This window comes from Taeniopygia guttata, chromosome 17 (assembly GCF_048771995.1).
Source record: "Taeniopygia guttata chromosome 17, bTaeGut7.mat, whole genome shotgun sequence".
Lineage (NCBI taxonomy): Eukaryota > Metazoa > Chordata > Aves > Passeriformes > Estrildidae > Taeniopygia > Taeniopygia guttata.
The window spans coordinates 2795280-2815291 of NC_133042.1; the positions used below are offsets into that span (position 1 = coordinate 2795280).

The 20012-nt window shown below is 51.3% G+C and overlaps 1 protein-coding gene and 1 long non-coding RNA gene across 4 annotated transcripts; one reads left to right on the forward strand and one right to left on the reverse strand.

The window, feature by feature from the left end:
• Nucleotides 1–1183: 1183 nt before the first annotated feature.
• Nucleotides 1184–15207, forward strand: TMEM268 (transmembrane protein 268). Of its 3 annotated transcripts, none has more exons than XM_030286694.4 (9): nt 1190–1873; nt 4645–4953; nt 7552–7661; nt 9147–9254; nt 10377–10526; nt 11325–11435; nt 12851–12928; nt 13688–13873; nt 14648–15207. In XM_030286694.4, the coding sequence occupies exons 2-9, from the start codon at nt 4854–4856 to the stop codon at nt 14825–14827; spliced, it is 1023 nt and encodes a 340-aa protein (XP_030142554.4). In that variant the 5' UTR covers nt 1190–1873; nt 4645–4853; the 3' UTR covers nt 14828–15207. The 3 variants fall into 3 exon arrangements, with proteins under 3 accessions (XP_072792626.1, XP_030142554.4, XP_030142555.4); XM_030286695.4 differs by lacking the exon at nt 1190–1873 and adding an exon at nt 1887–2245; XM_072936525.1 differs by lacking the exons at nt 11325–11435; nt 12851–12928 and having other exon boundaries at nt 1184–1873.
• A 1411-nt stretch (nt 15208–16618) lies between these two features.
• LOC115497561 (uncharacterized) lies at nt 16619–19702 on the reverse strand. Its single transcript, XR_003963093.4, has 3 exons — nt 19598–19702; nt 19288–19389; nt 16619–17311 (listed from the first exon to the last, which is right to left on the reverse strand). It is a non-coding gene; the product is annotated as an uncharacterized lncRNA (long non-coding RNA).
• Nucleotides 19703–20012: the final 310 nt, after the last annotated feature.

The window sequence follows — 20012 nt, forward strand, 5'->3', positions numbered from 1 at the left end:
AAACAAGGCTGACGTGGGGAGAAACTGCAACCACACTGCAGACTGTGATCAAAAAAGCTGGAATAATAGGGGTGTGAATTCCAAATACTGCAAAGCAGCTGAGTTTATCAAAGCATGGAGTAAATACAGAGAGAAGGTGGGCAGAAAAGTCAAAACCACACTAAATGTGTGTGTCTGGTCATTTAAAGCATTGAGACTTCAAGCAGGTGCTGAAGAGTGACCTCAGAAATGACACGAAGGATGTGATGAAGGGTGAGGTTATTCCTGAGGCTGGGAGGGGTGGGTGGGCACTGTCAGCCTGGGACAGTCCTCAAATTTCTATCTTGAAAAAGCAGATTTTTTCATTTCCCTGCAATCAGTTTCCCTGTAATATATTCATTAATGCAGCAGGTGGAACAGGGAGTACAATGTAAGTCCAGGGCACCAAGCTGGGAAAAGATACAAACAGTACAGAGCACTGAATCACAGTTCCAAATGATCTTGATAAGTGGGAGAAATGATCTGAAACCAATAGGCTGAGCCTCCCTGCAGGGAGGAGTAACTGAGAAAGGTGAAACCAAATACATCAACTCTGAGCAATCCACCAGCAGCTGCCCAGCACTGCAGGAATTTGGGAAAACGGGGTGGGGGACTCCCCCAGAGGCAGGAGATGTGGTAAAGGGGAGGGTTGGAGCAGCCTGGGCTGGTGGAAGGGTGGGATCAGATGGGATTTAAGGTCCTTCCAACCCAAACCACCCTGGCATTTGGTGATGCCGTGAAATGAGCAGGAGTTTCCTGCTGGAGGTGCTGATGCCAAGGCCTTTTGTGTCTTGCCAAACAAGAGAGGCACAGGGGCTGTGCTGCAGCTCGTTATCCATTCTGCTTTCAAGTTCTTGCCCCACAGGGATTTGCCTGGAGCGTTTTGCTGTGGTGGAGAGCTGGCAGTGCTCTTGGCTTCTCGTGTTCCCTGTCAGCATCTCTCTGTGGGTGAGGAGCAAACAGAGCCAAAACTTTTGATGAGGAGCGTTTGCAAAAGAGCTCAAAGCTTCCCATGGCCCTGTCTTGGGTGGGGATTGGAGCTGGGCCTTGAGCTGGTGACAGATTTATGGGATTTTTCCCCGTACCTGGGTGGTGTTTCCAGTTTCCAGTTTCCAGTGTAACAAGATCCCATGAGGGTGAGTGGCTTTGGAGGTGTTCCTGTTACCTGTGGAGCCACGTGAGGGATGAACTCAGAGCTCAGGAGCAGGCAGGGCTGCAGAGCCCATCCCTCCAGGAGAGCGTCCTTTGCTCCAGGAAGTGCACACAGACACTGCAAGAACTGATTTTTCCTTTTCTTTCAACCATCCACCCCTGGATTTGTTTTGTGCCAACCCTCTGTGGATCCTGCAGCTTTTGGGCAGCTCTGATGCCACAATTCCAAGGCTAAGGAGTTTTGTTTTCATGGTGCCTCAGCATTGTCAGGCAAACACCTCCAGCATGTGCAGAGCTCTGGAGGATCCGTCTGACTGTGCCTGAGCCTCCTGCTTTTCTTCTGGAGCTGCTGGAGGGGAAACTTGCATCAGCACAGCCTGGTTTGGGGAGGGCTACAACTCCTGCTTGTCATCCCTGTTCCTGTGTGCTTTCCATGACCCTCTGATGAACAGTGACCTCTTGTCAGCCTTGAGATTTGCCTTCCCCTCTTCTGATGTCTCCAGCCCTGTCTTGGGTGTTTGGCTCTGACTGAAACACTCACAGGAACTGATGTGGTGCAACCATGGGATTTGTAGTTCCTCAATCCTGCCTGGCTGATCCAGGAGGAGGAGGAGGAAGGGGAGAGCCTCCTGTCTGTGCCACTCTTCATCTCTTCACGTTGCTCAGGCTCCAGCTCCAGCTCTGGACCCCCATGCTGCTGAAGGTGAGGAGGAGAATCTCCCCCTGTGGCTGTGCCTTCTCCGTGGGAACACTTTTGAGGAACTACAGAGGGTTAAACCCACAATTCTGAATGCAGCCCAGGGGGAGAGTCACATGCAGCAGGGAGATTTTGCAAGTTGGTGCGTGCAGCTCCGGGTGGGGAGGGGGAGGCAGGGGCACAGGCCTGGGTAATCCCTGCTCCCAGGAGGCACAGGGGACACAGGGACCTCATCCAGCACAGGCTGCCACCTTCCTGCTTGGGGGTGGCACAGTGTGGCACCTGTGCAGCGCAGAGTGGGACAGTGGCACGAAAAGGACAGGCAGCAGGAGGAGGAGGCTGAGCTGCATTCCCACCACCAGGAGTGAGCTGGAGCAGGTAAGGCTCTGCTGGCTGCTCTGGGAACAAGGCAGAAGGACCTGCTGGGTGTTTCTCTGCTCTTTAGTGAGGGCTTGGAGGTGTCCAAAAAAGAAGGAAGTCAATTCACCAGAGGGATGTTGGCATTGCATAAAGAATAAGAAGAAATGTAGAGAACACGGAGCCTGGGAGTGCAGGAGAGGAGAGGCTGCTCCTCAAGGTGCCTCAGGAGGATCAGAGGGAGGTTTGGGGGGACCCAAATCCCCAGATGGGCAGTTCTGCAGGGAAAGGCAGCAGAGCCAGACCGTGCTGCACTGAGAGGTAAAAGCAAAGCTGCTTTGGCTGAGGAGCTCCCAGCATTTGGGGAAGGCTGTTTCCCTCCTGGGGATGGCTGAGCTGCTGCACCTTCACTATCACCTCCTGGGGCCTGTCCTCCAGAGACCCCAAATTCTCATCATCTGAGCCAGAGAGCCTTGATTCATCTCCAAATGGATGTGCCAGCAGCAGCTACAGGGTGGTTGGTTTTAATCAGGTTTTTCTTCAGTTTCTTTAGTTTCCTCTGTTTTTTCACTCTTTGCTCTGTCTTCTGTGGGCTTTTCTGTCTTGATTTTACACTCCCTTCTGTTGGATGGCAAAAGAGGGAAGGGAGTGAGAAAAGCCAGTCTGAATGCACCTTTTGGTGCTGGGATGTGCCCTGTGATCCTCATGGCAGAGCTGTGCCCAGGGGAACCCTTCCTCACCTGTGCAGGTGAAGAGCAGGTGCTGTGCCCATCCTGTGTGCACACACTCACTGCCTTCATCCTTTAAGTTTTCAGGGATCCTTTAAGTTTGGATCCTTTAGGTTTCAGCTTTTTAAGGGAGTTTTCAGCCCTTTGGGATTTTTTCCCCTGTGATCAGAAAAAATTTTCGTGTTGTTTCTCTTGCCTCAGTTCCCTTTCTGACATTTTTCAACCAGAGACTGTCCTGGCTTTGTGCAAGGGGGTAAATATAGCCACAACCATCAGAAAAAAAACCAAAACAACAACAACCAAACAAACAAAACAAAACAAAAAAACAACCAGAAAAAAAGTCAGAAACAGAGCAATCCCCCTTTGGAAGGAGAGTGGGTGAGATCTGTGAGGGATCCTCCCACAGGAGACAGCAACAGGCTCCTGGTTTGAGCAGAGGTTAAAGAGTGGTTTTGGAGAGCTGGAGTGGAAGGTAATTAAAAACTCCAGAGTCTTCCAAGCATATAACAGCCACCCACAGGTGTTGGCAGGAGGTTAGAGAGCTGTGTCAGCAGGGAGAACAACACCTGGAAAACCCCGGGCACTGTGCCTGCTGGGAGAACTTCCCTGAGGACAGGGGAGGGGAAAAGAGAAGGGAAAGGAAAGTAGAGGAGAGGGAAAAGAAAAACAGAGGAGAGGAGAAAGGAAAAGAGAGGGGAAAGGAAAGCAGAGGAAAGGAAAAGAGAGGGGAGAGGAAAGTAGAAGAGAGGAAAAAGGCAAATGGGAAAGGAAAGTAGAGGAGAGGAAGAAGGAAAACAGGAAAGGAAAAGAGAGGGGAAAGGAAAGTAGAGGAGAGGAAGAAGGAAAACAGAGGAAAGGAAAAGGAAAAGAGAAGGACAAGGAAAGCAGAAGAGAGGGAAAAGGAAAACAGAGGAAAAGAGAGAAAAGAAAAGAAAGAAAAGAAAAGAAAAGAAAAGAAAAGAAAAGAAAAGAAAAGAAAAGAAAAGAAAAGAAAAGAAAAGAAAAGAAAAGAAAGAAAAGAAAAGGAGAGGAAGAAGGAAAACTGAGGAGCGGATAAAGGAAGAGAGGGAAGGGAAAGCAGAGGAGAGGGACAAGGAAAAGAGAGGAGAGGGAAAAGGGAAAGAACAGAGAGGGGAGAGGAAAGCAGAGGAGAAAGGAAAGGAAAACAGAGGAGAAAGGAAAGGAAAGGAAAGGAAAGGAAAGGAAAGCAGAGGAGAAAGGAAAGGAAAGCAGGGGAGAAAGGAAGGGAGACACCCTCAAAGGCTTCATTGCTGCTGGGTGGGAGCTCCTGCATGACTCTGCCTTCAGAAGATGCATTTTTCTGCCTCATCTGCACTTCTCCCATCCTGTGGTGAGGATCTGTCCCAGTGTCACTTCCAGGAAGGGGCATTTCCACCAGCTCCAGGTTCTTCTGAAGGTGATGGCAAAGAGGCTTGTGCAGGAGAAACCCTGACTGTTCCTTGGTAATTGCTTGCAAAATGTGAATGCTGATGGATGTCAGGATAATTTCAGGAATATTTAAAGGTAACCTTTCCACCTCTCAACGAAAACCAAACCTACAAAGTGAGTCTATGTGTACTGAGCTCACGCTGGCCAACACCAGGTGCTGACATCCTCAAGGAGCACAGTCACTGCTATTACCCTTTATTTGCTGTCTCTGCAGGATTTGGGATGTTCTTTTTCTCTTTTCAGGGCTAAAAAATGCTTCATGGCTCATGGGAAGTGGGATCCTGAGGAAGGCAGCAGTGGGAGTGAGGGTTTCACGGTCTGCTCTCCACTCAGCTGCCGTGGGACTGGTTGGTGCTTCCCAGCAGGAAGAGAAAGAAAGGCTGAATTAGAGAGAGAAATGCTGAATTTCTGACCAGAAAACACAGAATACTTTAAGGAGACACACCTCCAGCATGGCCCAGAAAAGCCAAATCGGTGGAAGTGAGAAAAATGGGTCCTCCCTCCTGTACAGCAAGAGTGATTTCAAGGAAGGAGCCCTGCAGTGGGTGACAGGTAAGGGAGCAGCTCATTGCTAACAGGAGAGGCAGATCTCAGCTCAGTGTCCTTAAAATAACCACTGACAGATTTTACCAAAGATGCTCTTTAACAGCATCTCACTTATGAAAGTACCAAAACACTCTGGATGTTTCAGCAGTTTGGCAAGGGGATGGAGATGCTTTCGGTTTTATTTTAGGAACACCTGATATGCAGGAATGAAGAAATCAAACTATTGAAAAGCAGCCCACTGCAAGGCCTCTCCTCTTGGCCTTTGAAACTGAGAAATCTTTGGGAAATTTGGGAAATTTGACCTTTGCTGGGGGCAGCAGGGGAGGGGGATCCTGCCCCTGTGCCCTGTGCTCAGCTCAGACCCCACCTGCAGAGCTGCCCCAGCCCTGCCCAGCACAGGGAGGAGCTGGAGCTGCTGCAGAGATCCAGAGCAGGGCCAGGGGGATCAGAGGGATGGAGCAGCTCTGCTGGGAGGGAAGGCTGGCACAGCTGGGGTTGTTCACCTGGAGAGGAGAAGTTTGGGGTGACCTCAGTGGCCTGGCAGAGCCTGAAGGGGCTGACAGGAAAGATGGAGTGTTACAGTGAGCTCATGGGCATTTTGTTTCCCCTTCCCCGGGACCCTGTGACTCTGATCAAGATAACCCTGGACCCTCCTTCCTGCCCCAACGGGGTTGGCGGAGAGCCAGGAGAGCCCACCCTGTCCAAAACCTATATAGACCCCTGAGAATTCCTGCTCGTTCTCTTTTGCCCCGCTCTCCCATGGACACCACAGAATAAAGAGAGCTGTTCCAACCCCCTGGGGTAAGAGCCTCTTTTGAATATCTTTACCCTTCTCCTGATATTCCTCCCCTCACATCCCATTATCTCTGAGATAGTTGGATAATTGGGGGGCTGCGTGAGGGGGGGAACCACAATGGAGAGAGACTGTCCAAGGGCCTGGAGGGACAGGACAAGGGACCGTGGTTTCACGGTGCCAGAGGGCAGGGCTGGATGGGATATTGGGAAGAAATTCCTCCCTGTGAGGGTGGGCAGGCCCTGGCACAGGTGCCCAGAGCAGCTGTGGCTGCCCCTGGATCCCTGGCAGTGCCCAGGGCCAGGCTGGACAGCACTGGGAGCACTCTGGCAGCAGGCAGAGCCACGGATGGTCACTCACACCTTCCTGCACCCTCCCTTTTTGCTCTAAATGTCCCCAAGAGCAGCCCAGGGGCACCTGGCTGACCCTGGAGCTGCAAAAGGGAAAGAAATTGGGGTGGGACCTTTCAGCAAAGCAGGATCTCAGCTGAACCAGCCACTTCCTTAGGCCCAAACTCTTCCTCTCTCTGTGGCACAGCTTGTGTAAGCTCTAGGGGGATGCCAGATGGGCTGCCTGGAGATCACAGCTCTCCCGTGCTGCTCCTCAAATCTAGGACAGGCTGTCCTGACACGTTTGAGGCTCCTGACTTGAGTCTCTGGGATGCATCTCTGATCCTGCCCCGAGCTGACACAGAGCCCTGAGCAGAGCCATGCTGCTGCAGGAGCTGGGGGTGCTCCAGGGCAGCCCTGCCACGTTCCCAAGCGATGGGATTGCTGGGGAGCACTTGAATTCAGTGCTCAAGTTGGTTTTTTTGGTGGGTGGGCAATGGGAGGGTCTCCAAGAGGGAAGTGAGCCTGGCACCACCGAGCAGCCTGAGCCTGTTGTGGCGGTGAAACAGCAGGCCAAAGGCCTACAGACAATTCCTGTCTCCAGCTGACAGAAGCCATGAGAAAGCCAAAACTGGTTTGTCTACAGCTCCAGGGGCTTCCAGATTGCCATGGCCGTGGTGAGGGCACCGTGCTCTGCCCAGCCTGGCACCGGGGTGCTTGTGCCCAGGGAGGGAGCGGGGCTGGGCTGGGCAGCAAATCCTGCTTCTAACACGTTCCTGCTGGCTTCTCTTGGCAATTCCAACTTGTTTTCCCTGAGAAAGAGCTCTAAGACTGTGGAAAACAAGTTGTTTGAGTCAGGATTCAGTCTGTAGGCCTTTGGCTGCAGTTTCACCCCACACCTCCAGGCAGGGGCTGCTGAGGCAGGACCTGGTTGTGCTGCACATCAGAGCATCCTCTTATCTCCTTTTATCTCCTCTGATCTCTGGCTACTCACTCCTGGGATGTTTTGAGGTTTTCCTCCCTTTCTGCAGCCTGTTTCCTTCCAGGGGGTCTCAGGCTGCTTGCAGAGCTCCTTAGGAATGGCCAAGGAGGGGATTCTGGATCAGTTTAAATCACACCAGGGTGGTTTGTGTTCTCAGCCTCCCCTTTGCCAGGTGCTGCTTGGCTGTGGAATAAAACTGACAGAACGAGAGGATACAGTCTCAGGCTGTGTCAGGGAAGGTTTAGGTTGGATATTAGGGAAAAAAAAAATATTTCACTGAAAGAATAATAAAGTACTGGAATTGTCTTCCCAGGGAGGTGGTGGAATCACCATATCTGGATGTGTTTAACAAAAGACATGGCGCTGGTGCTATAGTCTGGTTGAGGTGTTAGGGCATAGGTTGGACTTGATGATCTTAGAGGTCTCTTCCAACCTCACAATTCTGTGATTCTGTGAAACCCCCCTAGTGCTGTGCTCATGGCTCTTTTGGGCTCTTGCAGAACCCCCCCAGGGCCGGGTGCTGCTGGTGCTCAGCATGGACAACACCTGCCCCACCTCCTCCTTCGACATGGACCTTTGTGCTGACAAACTGCAGTCCCTCGGTGTCCAGGTGAGCTCCCCTGGGAGTTAATTCCAGCTGCATTTGCATAATTTGCATTTACACCCACGTCCCAGATGGCTTTGGGGTTTTTTTGGTTTGAGAGTCACTTGTTTCAGTCCAACTTCAGTCTATTCCCCGTGGGCTGGAAGTCAACTGGGAAGAACTTGGCTTAAACCTCAGTGAAGAAACTCTTTGAAAATTATTTGGAATGAATTTTGTTTAAAATTCACTCTGATAGGGCAGAGCATCCCTGGGATATCTGCCTTGTCTTGTCCTTCATCACAAAAAGGCATTTTCTTCCCTTGTGACTTTCCCTGCTCTTCCCAGGCAGGTTTTACTCACTGCAGCTGAGGCAGGAACACAAGTTTTGGGTCTGTGGCAGCTCTGTGGGTGGGATTGGAGATGCTGCCTGTGGGAAGCAGCTCTGGGACACAGATTTGGGTTGCAGTACCCCACAAGGAGTGGTAGTGAAATGTGAGAAAAGAATTTGTAGAAAATTTACACAGAAAATTTATACATACTATATAAACCTTCTATCAAACTTTAAAAAATTTCTACAAATTCATTTCTCACAGTGAAACAGCAGACTAAAGGCCTACAAACCAAATCCTGACTCGAGCTGACAGAAGCCATGAGAAAGCCGACAGCTCTTTTGAGAACAGAGCCTGCAGCAATGAAAAAAAACTTGTTTTTCCCCAGAAACAGCTCTAGGACTGTGGAAAACATTAGCCATCTGTATAAACTGTTTTTATACTGTTAGAAAAATGAAAACTGTCTCTCACAAACAACTTTCCCTGCACGTACACACCTGGGGTTTGAGTGACCAATCAATACAGAATAACAACTTGTTAATGACCAATTTGGGATAGACAGGGGATGTTCTTAAAACCCCTATAAAAGGGGACACACAAAATAAACTGGGGTGGATCCTTTCTTTTTGCACCATAAAACGTGTCCTACATTGTTGGAAAAGATGAAAGTTTGACAAGGAACTCTCACAGATGTGTGTGCTCGCCAGAAAGATCTCTGAATGTAGAACCTGAGAGCAGAATAGAGATGGAAGCAAGTTTTGATATAGAAGGATAAGAGATGTGTCAATTGACAATTGCTGAGCCACTGCTGGACAGCTAAGAAAGCAAAGGTTAAGTCGAGCTGGAAGGAGGTTTTATGACTAGAGCAAAGGATATGTTGACCACAAAGAAAAAAGATGTAGAAATAGGTCTTAGGAAAAGCAGAAGAGACCTTTTTAAAATTAAGGTAATTCGGAGGGAGGGAGTTTACCTTTTCCATTTCACAGGAGGAGTTGCCTTCCTTCACAGACTCCTGTCTTTTCAAACCAAGACAAGTGTATAAAAACTGCCATCTTCTCTGGAATAAACTGAGAACTTTGCATTAGTCATATTGGTTGGATGTGCATTCTGTCCTGTCCAGCTTTCCTGTTTTATGAGGTCCCTGGCAGCAGGTGGCTCTGATTTTGTGTTTGCTCCTGTGCAGGTGCCCATGGATCCGTGGAGAAGGCTGATCCAGGAGGGTGTCCTGAGGCCCGAAGTCAGGCGCTACCTCTTCTACAGCTCCAGGGGCTTCCAGATTGCCATGGCCGTGGTGAGGGCACCGCGCTCTGCCCAGCCTGGCACCGGGGTGCTTGTGCCCAGGGAGGGAGCGGGGCTGGGCTGGGCAGCAAATCCTGCTTCTAACACGTTCCTGCTGGCTTCTCTTGGCAATTCCAGCTCACAGAATTCCTGCAGATGGAGGGCAGGGCGCTCTCTCCACCCTGTTGCTGGCAGTCCCACCAAAGCAGGCTGTCCATGGGTTCCCAGCACATGCTGAGGTGACAGCACCTACAACAGGCTTGGTTTAGAGCTTGATTTTAAAGATCTGAAGGCATTCTGGTCCTAATGCTCATTTAGAGCAATGAATCAGCCAGCTTTTGGTCATGTTTGTCTTCTTCTGGTGAAAGAAACTCCTCCAGAGACTCAGCCATGAGCATCTGCTGTGAGGCTGGTGCTTTGCAGCCTGAAAGCTGCAAAGGGTATGATCAAACCCAAATCTTTGTTTTAGGTACTTTTTTTAAAATTTATTTTGGGATAGCCATTATATAAATCCTCTTCTTTCACTGAAACTGTAGGAATTGGTGCTCAATGTTTTGAGGGATTTGGTGCCTGTTTAGTGCACCTGAGTTTTGTCATTAAGAGAAGATGCTGTGCCCTACATATCCCCTGCTCCTAGGCAATGTCCTGCCCAAATCCATGCTCTGTAAGGTGAAGGAATCCAGTTTTCCCTGCCTTTAACACAGCCCTGTAGCCCTGTGTCAGTGCACAATGGTTGAGCATTACTGTAATGGAGTGATCTCTGCACACCTTGAAAGAGGAACTTTCTAAATCCAGGGACTCTGAGAATTATTATCAATATGCCTCAGTGAGTGCATTCCTCATCTAAATGGAAGAACTCTGTTGAAATCCTTCCTAGGGATGAATCATCATTAATAATTCACTCTTTGTCTTTGGTGAGTGGTGATTTTTAAAAATAAACTAGGGCTCACTCAGTCCTTCCAGTCCTTTCTTTTCTCTGTTTATTATTGGAAAGAAGTTTTGTCCTTTCTCACCCTGTGAAAAATCTCATGGGACTTAATTTATAACAGAGAAGGGACTGTTATATTCTTCTTCCTATGACTTTTGTCACTTTCATGGGTTTGTGACTCTCACCAGCCTCTCTATTTTTCTCCAGGTATTCTACATCTCTCTCTGGACAAACCTCTACTCCACCCTCCAGCTGTGCTCCCTGGGCCGCTCCTGGGGGACTGGCGTGCTGGTGACACTGGTGGCCCTGGCTCTCACTGTCCTGGTGATCCTGGTCATTGATAGGCACCAGAGGAAGGTGAGAGGAGGCTCCTGGTGTGGGGATGTGGAGAGAGGGGAGCAGGATTCCTCCTGCTGGGGCATTCCCTAGCTGCAGGCAAAGAATACAATGATCCAGGGAGGAGGGAATAATTTTACAGCACCCAGGGAAGGCAAGGGATGTTCTGCAGCCAAGGGAGGGGATGGGATGCTTGGAAGGAAGTGTTGGAGTGCTCAGGCTGGCTCACAGAATCACAGAATAATGAGGTTGGAAGAGACCTCTAAGATCATCAAGTCCAACCCATGCCCCAACACCACAACTAGACTACAGCACCAAGTGCCAAGTCCAGTCTTTTTTTAAACATATCCAGAGATGGTGATTCCACCACCTCCCTAGGAAGACAATTCCAGTACTTTATTATTCTTTCAGTGAAATTTTTTTTTCCTAATATCCAACCTAAACCTTCCCTGACATAGCCTGAGGCTGTGTCCTCTTGTTCTGTCAGTGCTGCCCGGTGGAAGAGACCGACCCCACCTGTCTGCAGCCTCCCTTCAGGAGCTGTGGAGAGCAATGAGGTCACCTCTGAGCCTCCTCTTCTCCAGGCTAAACAACCCCAACTCCCTCAAACGTTCCTCGATTCTTCCAAGAGGAAACCAGGCAAATCTGGGGGTTCACAGAGGTTCAGGAAAGGAGGTTGTTGGGGGATGAAGGGAGAACATGACACTGGAATTCAATCCCACTGTTTTCCTTTCAGAGCTGCAGTATTTGATTTTATCCAGCTGCAGTTTGTCGACTTTTGCTGTGGATTGTGTTATTTTTCCTTGCATTCTTTAACAGCTAAACGTGAACACAGATGTGAGGCTGGCAGCTGTCAATGAAATCTTTATCAAACACAGCATAATCCTGGGGATTACAGATGTCCTGGATGGGCCACACAACACCCTACAAGTATCCTTGGTGGGAATTGGTCAGATCCCTCCTGGATAAATGCTTCCTGCTGGGGGCATTTATCAATTACATCAATTATATTTATCAATTACATCAATTACATTTATAAATTAATCACAACATCAATTATTATTGGTGCTGTGATCCAGAGGGTGGCATTCCTAGGATCTGCTTTCGGATAGTATAAGGAACTGGGATGGTTTTATTTCTCCTGTAGGTGGGGATTGAGATATGCCCAAAGGTAATTGGAAATAATGAGTCTAAAGGATTGAAGTGGGATTCATTAGGGAAGATAATTATTCCTAAAAATACTTTATAATTTTGTGCCACTGATGATTCTGCCTATAGGCAGAGGGATAGCAAAGTTCCTATGGCACAAAAAAAACCCCAAAACCACTAAAAAACAACAGGAAGAAAACCAAACAGTCCCCCAAAAACTCTTAACATGGAGAAAAACAAAATCCCCATCCTTGGGATCATTTGCTGCTTTTCAGAGATTATTTTTCTGCACTAGACAGGGATATGGGGGAATGGAGAGAGTTTTAAGGCTCTGTGTTAAAGGAAGGTCAGAGAGACACAGAGAGGCTTGAAATACAAAGGGAGAGGGAAGCCAGGGAAGGGGACAGTGAGCACTGCAGGAGGGCAAAGTCATTCAGGAGAAAGAAGAAACCCTGTAATAATGTACAAATTCCACATTTGTAAACCTGAATTCCATGTTTGTAAATCTGAATTCCCTGTTTATTCAGGCCAGCATAGCCCATTAGAGCAGTAATCCAGGGAGCCTTCACCTTGACCTACCTGTCCCAAAACTGCCTGAGAGCAGCAAATAACTCAGAGATTTACAATGGCTCTGTCTGCTCCAATGTCAGATCCATTTAAACCCTCTGGATTTTACATTTTCCTGCATCCCTGTGCTGCTGGCAGGTGCAGCAGATGCACAAGGACAGAGCTCTGCCTGCCTCAGAGCTGGCAGGACTCACATCCCCAAAACCTCTTGGAAAACTCTTCTCAACAGCATCCTCATGGCAGCACTGAGAATGGGCAATTTGGTAAAAAAGAAATGGAGTGAATCCCTAGAAACAATGGTGAGACAGCAGGAAGGGGTTTAGGGCAGCTGAGTCTCTGTGCCCCAGAGTTTATTTAGTGTGGGGTCACTGAGATGAGTGATGGGAAATGACTCTGGGTCATCCCAGGCTGCAGGGGGTGAGGGAAGACTGGCTCTGCTTCCCCATTAGCTTGGAGTTTTGTCTTAAAACCCTCCAGGCTTCAAACCAGCCCTGGGCTGTGTTATTTGGGTCCTGGCTGCCCTGAGGGCATCACCTGCCTCATCTCTGCTCCCTGTGAGCCCATCCCAGCATCCACATGGATGGGAGGGGAGGCATGGAGAGAATCCTTCCTTAACCTGCCCCTTGCAGCTCTGGTTTGTGCACTTCAGCCCTGAGCCCTGCCTCCAGGCCCTGGCAGCCCACATCACTCACCTGCAGGGAACACAGGTAAGGGGCACTGGGGACAGCCTGGGGACACGGGCAGCTCCTGCCCTAAGCCCTGGATTTGCTGGGATGGAGGTGGGCAAGGAGAATTGAGTGTTTGAATGCCCTGCTGGCATTCCCCTGCTGTGCACTGGGAGCTGGGCAGACTGGGAGGTGAATAAAGTGCATCTGTCCCTGCCCAGTTCAGCAGGAATTTGTCCAGACCCCATGGAATGTGCATGTCTGGATAATTAACTGTGCAGCTTTAATGATGGAAAGCCATCAGGAATGAAAGGCAAATTTTGGAAGCATGTGGCACACCTTGAAACAGCTGCCACCTTGAGCTGTCCTCCTGGAATAAATGGGATAGCCTGGAGGAGCAGGAATTGCTAGATTGAGTTAATTATAGACAAATTTTGTCCTCTTGGCCTTCAGAAAAATGTTTTGCTCTCTGTGGGTGTGTAAATAGGCACTGAACTGCCTTTGTGGGGTGAGAGGTGAGAGCCCTCTGAAATCTCCAGGCTGCTCATCTCCCTGAAAGCTGCAGGGATGGACAGCAGTTCCCTGGTTCACACAGGGGAATGGGAAATCCCAGGAGTGGAAAATGTGCAAAAAAGGAGAAAACTGTACCTTTTAAACTCTGCCCTCAAGACACCACTGCTGCCTGGGGTGGAAAATCCCAGGAATAAATCCATGCAGGAGGAAATGGTGCCCTGTAAAGGCTCCCCACAGGACACACTGCTGCCTGCCTTTGGAGAGCCCCAAAATCTCCTTCTCTTCCAGGCAGGCTTGAGGCAGAGGCTGAACAAGTTCTGGGTGGTCCTGGATGTGGCAGTTCAGCCCGAGCTGGGGGTGGAGGAGGAGGCTCCAAGTGAAGAATCCCCTCTTTTATCCAGCAAGGTGACCCTGAATAAAGATGCTGTGACCTGCAGTGAGCTCCTGCACCTCATCCCCGAGGGCCCACCCCAGGTGAGGAGAAATATCCCCAATAGTGGCACCAAATCACCCCCCAAGGCATCTCAGCTCCAAGACTCATCCCAGCCATGGGGGACACCACTTTTTTCTCCAGCAGAAACACCTGGAAGTCCACACAGACCTTCTCCAGCCCTGGTGCTGCAAGGAGCAGGAGGAGAGGAAACCCTTAAAAACCTGAATTCCACACTTGTAAACCTGCATTCAAAGCTGTCTGAGCAGCTGGTGATAATCTTTGAGAAATTCATGGATTGGGCTTTTCCTTGCTAGTCCCAAGGGTCCTGTTTGGAAGAAAACCTCTCCCCAGGGACCTGATGCCCCTGCCCAGGCTGAGCTGAGCCATGGATGAGCCCAGCCTTTGTCTCCTCCATGGAAGGTGCCTTCAAAGACTTGTGCCATGCTGAGCAACAAATGTGCCCCGATTCCTGCTCAGCACGGAGCTACCAAAAGGGTTATTTTGATTTCCTTCGCAGTTTTCCTGTCACTGTCACTAAGTGAATTCAGTGCAGGTGACATCCCTGCAGATTGAGTCTCTCTGGCTGTCTACGGGCCAAAACAAGCTCCAGGAGGCAGGGACAGAGTGGGCAGGTCCCCAGGGCCACCCACGGGCCAGCGGTCACTTGGTGTCACCCCCCTGTGGGGACAAGGGCATCTGGGCCAGTTATCTGTGCCACTGGCTGCTGTCCTGCTCCTGTCAGAGGGAGGAAATGGGGTTTGGTGTATGCCCTGCTCAGGGATGCCCTGCTCTGACACCTCTCTTGTTCCCTGCAGGCCATGGCCCAGCAGCTCCTGGTGATCTTCAGCGCCTGCTACGTCCGGCTGCTGGTCACGGGCCGCCTCCCTCGGGCCAGCCCAGGGGGACACCTGGGCCACAGCAGCGCTCCCTGCCCCTGCCAGTTCATCCAGAGCACCGTGCTGCACACCCACCACTGCTGGGGCAGGGGCAGGTGAGCAGCGGGAGCTGCAAAACACCAAAATGGAGCTGTCCCCATGACGGAGCCCAGCCTGGTTCGAGGCCTCTGTGTGGTGGGAAAGTCTCTCCTCCAGCCCGAGCTTCCAAAGAAAGGCTCAGCAGTCTCTGTTGTTCGGTCTCAAGGCAGTTTATTGCAAGTTATCTAAAAGATTTTCTTCTGGGGCTGCTGTGGTTTGCTCACAGCTCAGGCAGAGTCACACACACACCCCCTGACATCCTCTCTGACTCCCGACTGCTTCTTCTCTCCCCCTCTGCCCAGGGCTGCTGCTGTCTTTTATATGGTACATTACGTGTTACATGGGTACAGTTTGTCCCCAATGCCCATTACCTATATTAAATGGTGCTTTTCTATCTTTTATATGGTACATTACGTGTTACATGGGTACAGTTTTTCCCCAATGCCTATTACCTATATTAAATGGTGCCTTTCTACTCTAAACCAATCTGTGAGTGCCAACATCACCAAGAACATGGAGGTAAGGAAGAAGAAAGAGGGAGGACAGGGCAGGCCCAAATCCCTCCATCTTAAACCCTCTGACCCCCATGTACAAAACCAAAACCCCCCTGTACAGCACTCAAAAATTCTTCCCTCTACTTTGTAACTACTTCTACTATAATATCTAAACTTTTGTGACTTCTTGTTCTTCCTGCAAGGTTGGTAAATCATCCCATGGCTCAAACCCAAAATCACAGCTGTTTCCAGCTGCCTGCCAGGGTCTCAAATGCTTCTGACCTGGACCCGGAACATCCAAAATTGTCTGAGGGACATTTTGAGTTCCAACATCCCCACTCCAGTGTGGAGGAGCTGTGGGGCAGAGAAGGGAGCTGTAATTGCTTGTCCTGGATGAACAAGTGAAACTAGGATTCTAATAAAAGATGCAGGAAAGCTGCTCACCTTGGAGAGCTCCTGCCCAGCAGCTCGGTGGGGAGGAGCTGCCCCAGGGGTCAGAAACAACCCAGGGACGGCCTGGGACTCCTTTGTGTCCAAACCCTCGTGCCAGGAACCATCACCCCCTCACACAACCTCGTACCAGCAAAGGCCAGACCATCACTCGGGGTGGCAGCAGGAGGCTGAGCCCTGGAGCACCCGGATTTGGCACTTCCCATGGTGCAGGATGGATCTGCTCCTTCTCCCCTTGTTTCTGCCTCCAGGAATGGTGAGATCCATCTCCTCCTGGAGGCCCCAGCACCATTCCCTCAGCAGCGAGGCCCTAACACATGATCCTCTTATCAGTGATCTCCACAAAGAATCCCCTTACCAGTGATCCCCCCCTCAATGAATGATCTCCTTATCAGTGATGTCCAACAAAGCATCCTCTTATCAGTGACCCCACATAAAGGATCCCCTTATTAGTGAGCCCCCAACACATAATCCCCTTATCAGTGACCCCCAAAGAAAGGATCCCCTTATCAGTGACCCCTCATAAAGGATCCCCTTATCAGTGACCCCCCTCAACACACAATTCCCTTACCAGTGACCTCCCAACAAAGGATCCTCTTATCAGTGACCCCCCCATAAAGGATCCCCTTATTAGTGAGTCTCCAACACATCATCCCCTTATCAGTGACCCCCCAACAAAGGATCCCCTTATCAGTGACCTCCCCACATGATTCTCTTATCAGTGAGCCCCCCAAAACACACATAATCCCCTTATCAGTGACCTCCCATGTGATCCCCTTATCCCCCCACGCTGCCAGTGCACGATCCCCAAGCACTGCAGTGACACCAAACTCATTCCAGGAGAAAATCCACCACACTGCCAAGCAGCTGATTTTCATCCACCTTTACTTCTGGCTGAGCTGTCACAGGAGGGGTCAGGCAGAATCCCCCCCACAGCGCTGGGGTTTGGGGCTCTGCTGTCATTGCTCAGTGACAGGGCAGGTTGGGGGCACATCCTGCTGCCATCCCTGCAGCCTCTGCTCTGGGGGTGCTGCACATCACTGGCCATGGGGAAAGGGAGTCCCACACACCTGAGCACCAAAACTCCTTATTCCAGCTCAAGAACTGCTTTGGGACCTTTGTGGAAATGGTCAGAATTTGTACCAATATCACCGGGAGCATAATTTGGTTTCACAGTATAAAAATCTATTTCCCTGCTAGGATGCAATGGCTCCTGCTCTTCCCCTGGTATTCCATGGCCCACGGGTGCCAGGAGCATCTGACACACATTGGGAATCTTCTTTTTTTTCCCTGCCAACTAGAAATTTCTGGTCATGAGACACTGCTCAGGACGATTTCTATCAATGTGCTTCTGTGCCGAGAGCAGATCCAGCAGGGATTTGCTGATATTTTCCAATCCCTGGGCTACAGGATTTCCAGCAAAAATCAGTGGGAAGAAATCTCACGGCCTTCATGGGAGGACCAGGAGGGTTTTATCGTCAGGACCTGCACTGGATGGGTTTGATGTTGCTGGGGGGTGAGGCTGGTGCTTCAGGGGGTGCTGGTAGCTCTGGTTTTACATCTGCAAATGACAAGGATGGGAGAAAAGAGAGGGGTTTGGGATTAACCAAGGGGAAAGGTCCTGGAAGGGACAGTAAGTTCCTCAGAAAACCTCAGCTATCCTGACTGCAATTAAACACCCAGCAATTAACTGCAGAAAGGAGCTGAACAGCTTTGCTCAAGAGAAGAGTTTGATTCCTCTCCCTGATACATCTAAGTGCTTGCCCTGATCTTCCTGGAGCCTCTGCAAATTCCTGGCTCCCACTGCAGGATGGCAGCTGCTCCTTCCTTCTGCTTCTCCTTCACACACCCTTAATCAAGGCAGCAGTGAAGGGACACATCCCCTTTCCCTTCCCTGATCAGGATCCAGCTGTTCCTTTAGGGGACAGGTGAAATTCTGGACATATTTTAGGTCCCCCTGTGCACACAGCTCCTCTTCCTCCCCTCCCACACAGCTCACAGGGGCAGAGGGGAGGGAATGGCTCAGCCCTGCGCCTTCCCTGGAGGCTCCAGGGACAGCTCTGAGCTCCTGGCAGGGACAGGAGGTGACAGCATGGCCTGAGCCTGTGGCAGCTGCCCGGGAATGTGCTGCTGCTCTGGGAATGTCTGCTCAGGAGCCAGCAGGAGTGACTCAGCCAAACCAGTACAGCCAGTACAGGTGGGGCAGATCCCTGCCATGCTGAGGTTCCTCTGCCTGCTGCTCAAAGCTGAGCTCACTTTGACAGGGAGCTCTGCCACCCGAGCACTGCAGCCAGGTGATTCTGGAGAATTTTCCATGCCTTGGCTGGGCAGGGAGAGGAGCCAGGATGGTCCTTGCTGTGGCCACCGCGCCAAAGTGGGGCTGTGCTTTATCTGCAAAGCCACTGTGGTTCAGATGTGTGCTTTGAACGGCCCAGGGAGGGCAGATTGGGAAAGAATCTCTCATTGCCAGTTCAGTGTACAGTGTTTTGGTGTTTGGCAGGGTTCTGGGTACAGTGTCCCAGGGACACTGCTCTGTGGGAGCAGGTGACATCTCTTGTCCCCCTAATCCCACCCCAAAGCACTTTAGTCCCCTTTTCCAAAGGCTGCTATTTGCTCCTCCCCTCTGCCAGGGGCTGGAATGACATTTAACAACAAAACCCAAGAGAAATAAAGCAGGGGAGAAGAGAAACTTTTGCAGCTTGGTCCTGGGAACACACACAGAGAGTGTGGAGGTGCCTCCCAGCCCTGGCTGAGCCCAGGTGAGCCCTGCCCCCCATCCCAGCAGGTTTGGGATGAAGAGGGTCCATGTCTGTGTCCCCTGAGCCCACACTTACTGTAGTGCTGGCTTTGGGACATGAGGGTGTCCCTGTCCCCACACTTACTGTGGCGCTGGCTTTGGGACATGGGGGTGTCCCTGTCCCCACACTTACTGTGGCGCTGGCTTTGGGACATGGGGGTGTCCCTGTCCCCTGTCCCCACACTTACTGTGGTGCTGGCTTTGGGACATGGGGGTGTCCCTGTCCCCTGAGCCCACACTTACTCTGGCGCTGGCTTTGGGACATGGGGGTGTCCCTGTGCCCTGAGGACATGGGGGTGTCCCTGTGTCCTGTCCCCACACTTACTCTGGACTGGCTTTGGGACACGTGTCCCTGTCCCCTGTCCCCACACTTACTGTGGTGCTGGCTTTAGGACATGGGGGTGTCCCTGTCACCTATCCCACACTTACTGTGGTGCTGGCTTTGGGACTTGTGTCCCTGTCCCCTGTCCCCACACTTACTCTGGCGCTGGCTTTGGGACATGGGGGTGTCCCTGTGCCCTGAGGACATGGGGGTGTCCCTGTGCCCTGTCCCCTGTCCCCTGTCCCCACACTTACTGTGGTGCTGGCTTTGGGACATGGGGGTGTCCCTGTCCCCTGAGGACATGGGGGTGTCCCTGTCCCCTGTCCCCACACTTACTCTGGTGCTGGCTTTGGGACACGGGGGTGTCCCTGTCCCCTGAGGACATGGGGGTGTCCCTGTCCCCTGTCCCCACACTTACTGTGCCGCTGGCTTTGGGGCGCTGCCTGCGCCGGGCAGGGCGGTGGCTCCCGGGGCTCCCGGCTGCACAGGCTCCTCATCCTGCTGGCCACATAGCGGCAGGCTGGGGGGACAGGGGACACTTTTGTGGCACTGGGAAACAGCAGCCCCCCATCCCAGCCTCCCAGGCAGCCGGACCCCAGCAGGGTGAAGGAGACAAACGGGACTTGTTTCTGTGCCTGTGTTCCAAACCCCTCCAGCACCAGCCAAGGCGTGAAAAACGCAGAGTATTTCCCCTCTGAGCTCTCTCCCCAGGCCAGAGCTTTCCTTACCGTTGATTATTACTCAAACCATTTCCCGCGGGCTCGGCGAACGCCCTCCTCCTCCTCCTCCTCCTCCTCCTCCTCCTCCTCCTCCTCCTCCTCCTCCTCCTCCCCTCCTCGCTGCCTGGCTCCCTCCCACGGGATGCTGCTGTCGGTCACAGCGGGGACGGGCTCAGCACCCGGGATCCCTGCCCGAGAATTCACAGAATCACAGAATCACTTGGAAGGGACCTTCAAGATCATCGATCTTGACCTTCCAATCACTTGGAAGAGACATTTGAGATCATCGAGTCCAACCCAGCCCTCAGCCCCTCACCTAAACCCCGGCACCCAGTGCCACATCCAGGCTTTGTTAAACACACCCAGGGGTGGTGACTCTGTCGCCCTAATTCTTGAGTTTTCTAAAGCCTTTTGAGTTTACATT

Coding starts and splice junctions, on each gene's coding strand:
- TMEM268 (XM_030286694.4), top strand. CDS start 4,854: ATGGCCCAGAAAAGCCAAATCGGTGGAAGTGAGAAAAATGGGTCCTCC. Junction 10,527..11,324: donor TTGATAGGCACCAGAGGAAG/GTGAGAGGAGGC, acceptor ATTCTTTAACAG/CTAAACGTGAACACAGATGT. Junction 13,874..14,647: donor TCCCCGAGGGCCCACCCCAG/GTGAGGAGAAAT, acceptor TGTTCCCTGCAG/GCCATGGCCCAGCAGCTCCT.